General features: G+C 51.5%; 1 protein-coding gene and 1 long non-coding RNA gene across 2 annotated transcripts in view; both read right to left on the bottom strand.

Annotated features, from left to right (window-relative positions):
• Positions 1-723: 723 nt before the first annotated feature.
• On the bottom strand, positions 724-3,505 carry LOC146756698 (uncharacterized). Its single transcript, XM_085524146.1, has 4 exons — positions 3,436-3,505; positions 3,243-3,344; positions 2,396-2,539; positions 724-1,871 (listed from the first exon to the last, which is right to left on the bottom strand). The coding sequence occupies exons 2-4, from the start codon at positions 3,259-3,261 to the stop codon at positions 1,726-1,728; spliced, it is 309 nt and encodes a 102-aa protein (XP_085380272.1). The 5' UTR covers positions 3,262-3,344; positions 3,436-3,505; the 3' UTR covers positions 724-1,725.
• Positions 3,506-3,648: 143 nt separating this feature from the next.
• LOC146756697 (uncharacterized) overlaps positions 3,649-4,819 on the bottom strand; it is a 6,874-nt gene continuing 5,703 nt past the window's right edge. Inside the window, exons 2-3 of the long non-coding RNA XR_014937299.1 lie at positions 4,740-4,819; positions 3,649-3,717 (exon numbers count right to left, since the gene is read on the bottom strand). The exon at positions 4,740-4,819 is cut by the window's right edge and continues 60 nt beyond it. This is a non-coding gene — a long non-coding RNA (uncharacterized LOC146756697). The remainder of the gene's footprint in view (positions 3,718-4,739) is intronic.

The following is a 4,819-nucleotide window of genomic DNA, read 5'->3' as shown; positions in this document are numbered from 1 at the left end:
CACACCCCTCAGCCCCCCCCCACCGCACCTTCCTCACCAGCCAAAACCGGATCTGCCAGAGACGTTGAAGAGGTCGAGGACGGGGGATTATTCGGGGCTTCTGCGGCAGCCCTGACTTGTGAGGCTGATGAGCAAACGGAGTACGAACCTCCTGGTAACAGGGAGTCAAGCTCTGACCTTGACTGAGCACTAGGTCCGGATAGAGCTTGTACCACAGCAGCAGCGAACTGCCGCTCGGCTTGCATATTCTTCAATGTATTTATTTTGTATTCCTTATTTTTGGAGATAACAAAGTCCCACATATAGTCGACTATTTCTCGCCATTCGGCTACAGTGAACATCAGTGCCACCTCCTGAAGATGTCCATTCATATGAGCCCATTTTACCAGCTTGGATATGCATTTAGGAGATACCTGCTCCCCTCTCTTAGAGAGAATACATTTGAGCAGTTCCTCCACAGCTTCCCACAACATCGTGGCTTGCAGAGAACGGGATGGTACCCCGATGAGAGGTGAGTGCCAACCCCCCCCCCAGTTCTTTATTGCCCCCGCACCGCGCTGTTAGAGAGGGGAGGTTCTTTGTTCCTTCTCTCCCTGGGTTTGTTCCCGCTGTCACCGAGTGAGCTCTAGAGAGAACTCCGTGACACAAACTCATTGCAAAGTCTAAGCTAGAAGAAGCGTCACCTCAGTGTATCCCAGAAAAAGAACAGCGTTGAGATTTTAATTGGTTTTGGTTTTTTGTTTTATTGAGGGTGGGTTGTTTTTTGTTGTTTTTTTAGGGTTTTTTGGGGTTTTTTTTGTCTTTTTTTTTGGGGGGGGGGGGTAGGGGGGTGCGAGGGGAAGGGAGAGGGAGGGGACAGTTGTTTGGTTGTTTTTCATATACAATAAAGCTATGCAGTTCCGCTGTCAGTCGCCTCAGAGAGTTCCCGAAGGAGCTCAACCACATTCTGCTCAACATCGAGTTGTTCCATTGAGTGGAGCAATGGTAGTCTTGCAGATGGAGCAATGCAGGAATTCTGACAGGATCTCCAGGTGTATCCAGTTCATCATCTGAAAGCTCCGCAACCAAATTGGAAGGGACCAGTCCTCTTGTGCCATCTGTCAGCTCTCCCTGAAACCAGCCATTCTCACCCACATCTCCAAAGACATTACGCATTGTCCGGCAGTCAGAGGAAGCTCGTTTTCTGGGTCCTCATTAGGACCCTCAACAGGAATGTAGCTGTGTCGAGCTAAGAATCTTCAAACTGCTGGTGATACCTGTCCTGGAGAATGCAGGATGAAGGACAAAAGCTCTGCTCTCACATTCAGGGCCATCCTCTGACAGAAGGCAGCACTCAGGACTGTTCCCAAGGATCTCTTTCATGGCTTTGAGTTCAAGCTCCAGGTCTTCCAGATGACCTTGAAGACTTCTGGCCTCTTCAATGGCAGAATGGAACGGACTGGAGCTATTACGGAGACTCTTGTTTGACTGGGTCAGAGTCTGTCTCGTTGCCTTCCCCAGCTCCATCTGCTGCTTCTGCTGCTCTCTTTTCCCTCTTGCGCGCTCTGTGAGAATGAGTTTCAGAAAGCACTACTCACTGACAGGAAATAAGGGGAAACTTGAAAGACTTTGCAACCTGAGTCCTGGCAGTGTACTGCCAGCGGCTGATTTGGCCGTCCAGGATCCTGGCACCACAAATGCTTCATTGCCAAATGCAGCAATAAGGTGTTCTGGGGAAAGGCCAACTCACAGGTAGTTTTTGAGCACCCATATCACAGTACCAACGGCCAGCACCTGCGCAGGCAGCAGCATCGCTGAGACCGTCACCGGAATGCGGCGCTTCCGCACAGATGTGTGAGCAGCAGCCTCTGTGCTTTTGCCTGTGTTCATCCCTGGAAGAAATGAGACAATGTCCCACGTTACCTTCAGCTGCGCTACAGATAATCTCTCAGTGTGCTTCATGGACCCAAGAGGTCATTTTGTCAGTGGGTGCCTCCGTCTCTGGTGCCGAAGCACCGGAGGACAAGAAGGATTGCTTCCACCTCTCGTTGGGTTCGAAGAGGCTGCACAGGCACTACCCGTGTCCTCCTCTGGGCCGAGAGCTGGGGCTGTACTCTGGGGTCTGGGCTTGGTCTGTGGGGAGAGCTACAGAGCAGAATCCCTCATGCTTTTCCCGGCATGCGTGTCCTGAGCTCTCCTGTGGGACGCCCCCCAGGCTGAAGGTCAGGCTTCAGCCAGCACAGGGCACAGCCAGAGCCAGCCCAGGGGAGAAACACTCCTGCTTCTTTTACATGTGCTCTATGCTCACACGCTCAGGTCTGGCTGCTGACCTGGTGTGCAAGAGCTGGCAGCAAGAGCCTGCAGGCACGCAGTGACTCTGGTTTGTGACACCGTATGATCATGGGACAGAAATTACCTGGCATGCTGGTTGGTGCTGCCTGCATTCCTCTGTCCAGGATGGGCAGTGTGGGATATCCACCTTCCTGGAGTGCATCCGGGACCGGCAGTGTGGGATATCCACCTTCCTGGAGTGCATCCCGCTCACTTTGTTGGTCCGTTCCTTTAGAAAGAAAGCAGGGCAGTAGGAGTGGGATGTCACGTGCCCTCATCAAAAACTGAGCTTCTCCAATCCCGAGCTCAGGTAAAGTCCAGGCCCCCCACCCCCAAGTACACTGTGAGCCCCTCTGTTACCCAAAGGCATTTGGGCCCTCCCAGCTATTGGACAATGCTGACTCCCTCACACCTCTTGAGGAATCAGCTCCTGTGCAAGGCCCTCACATTCTGTGCTGTCACCAGCCCATCACAGCCAGGTAGCTGCAGGCTGAAATCCAAGCTCTAACACACAGTCCAAGCCTTCAGAATTAGCATCTCCACCTCATTTCCAGCATTAGCAAAGGCAGCCAACCCTGCTCGGGATGCTTCTCCTGCCTTGAACTTGCTCAGCTGCACGGAGGGCTTTGGATCAACAGAAGCACAGCGCTTGCCACTTGCTGCCATCTGGGTGCCAACGACTGCACAAAGCAGCTCTGACAAGTAATGGTTGTGCTGGGGGAGCAGCTGCCTCTGGGTCTTGGCTGGATGCAGACCATCTGGCAGCAGACCAGCTCTGGTGCTTGACAGCACCTGCAAGGTGATACATGGAACACGGCTGCAGCACGCCTCTGACCCATTCCTTCCTGCTGTGCAGGCTACAGCCTGCCCACACCTGCATATCACACCTCAGCTTCCCAGGTCCCACAGTGAACAGACTGAAGTATACCCACCACGCTCTGCCTTCTCCATTTCCTTCAGCAGTCGCTTCAGGAGACGGGATGAGCCCTGAGAGTATTTTCCTCGTTTGGATTCATCCTCTTCTCTTTCCGGACCTTAACAGAATGTATGAAGTTAAATATCACGTGCATGAAGTTTTGAAGATCAGCGGCGAGTCAGCCAAGTCAGTGAAGACAGAGTACTCACTGCTGGGATTCCAGCTGGGCTCCAGCACAGGAGGAAACCGATGACCGGGCAGGGCCCACAATGGGGGCACTTCTGCAACCAAAGACCCATGAAAAGTTTCAGTCACACACTACAGCATCAACTGAGTAGCAGAGCGTACAGGGGACTGTGCCATGAAATGGCACTGAAACGGGCAGCAAAAGCTCTCTAAAGAATTTCAAAGCTATGACGTACCTGCGCGATCCGACAGAGTTTCAGTTCCAGATCTCAGAGAGGAAGCTGGATCAACTCCTCTAGTCAAATCTGCAAATGAACACAGGACAAAGCAACTGCTACTGAGCATCCCTTCAGCCACAAGGTCGCAGGATGCAATTAAAGCCAGGGATTCCTTCACAACACTATTCTCTCCCTTCCGCACAGGGAAACAAGGGGCCTGGGAGAGCAGGAAGGATGCAGATAAGGAGTGAGACCTCACGGAAGTCATCAGGCAAGGAGGAGAATAGATGTTGTAAATACCAGAAGAGGAGTTGCATCCCCCTGATAAGAACAAGAGGGGGTCTGCATGCTAAACAACTATTGAATATGTATCAGAATTCCGAGAAATCATTGACTATGTATGAGATGTACCTATATCTGTGTCACGATTTTACAAGTCCATGTGCAAGTTTGGTGGAGCTATCCCCCTTGCACCCAGCACTGGAATAAACATACCTGCTTTATAACCCATCTATGTGTTATAGAGTTTGATTCCGCAAGTCACTTACACCCCATATTTTCCCTAACAGCCACACTGGGTTATCTGGATTCGTTACATTTATCCATTGTTGCTGGCAGATGTTTCTCTCTCTCTCTCTGTCTTTAATCCCCACACAGCCCATCTTCCCAACTGTGGGTTTCGGTTAGGAGGTATGCACCCATAGGGTCCATGCCCTACTTGTAGATATTTATCCTGCCCAGCCCCAGGTGCCCAATTTGAGGCAATAGTTGCACATCCCTAATAGGCACAGTAATATGAGCCTGGGTGGTTACAGTATCCCCTCCCTAGGTTTGAGCTTAGGCAAAAATAGTAACCCTTTTGGTTTAGACTGGGCTGTATAGGTACCAGGTCACACAGGGATGTAAGGAAGCTTGGTGTGGGTGGCGTTGTGCTGCTATACAAAATGTGATCACTGTGAGAATCCCCAAGTACCAATGGATACCCCTAAGGCCCATCTTTCCCCACAATTCACTCCTCTGCCTCACTCGTCAACTGGGTTGCAACCAGCTACGAGGGGTTTTTTTAGTTCTTCTCAGCAGCAGTAGTGTTCTTCAGGGGAAGCCTTTACCTGGAATACCCATTGGGCTTGTCGCATTGTGAGTTTCAGGTCGTCACTCCCGGGAGCTACCTCCCACTTCTCGTCACCGA

The sequence above is a fragment of the Coturnix japonica genome, chromosome 26, assembly GCF_054131305.1.
Source record: "Coturnix japonica strain WE chromosome 26, WE-NBRP24, whole genome shotgun sequence".
In the NCBI taxonomy this organism is placed as follows: domain Eukaryota; kingdom Metazoa; phylum Chordata; class Aves; order Galliformes; family Phasianidae; genus Coturnix; species Coturnix japonica.
This window is presented reverse-complemented; position numbering and strand designations above follow the sequence as displayed.

Excerpts from the sequence above, each read along its gene's own strand:
- LOC146756698 (XM_085524146.1), bottom strand. Across the intron at positions 1,872-2,395 it reads AGCACCAACCAGCATGCCAG|GGATGAACACAGGCAAAAGC; the intron begins GTAATTTCTGTC and ends CATTTCTTCCAG.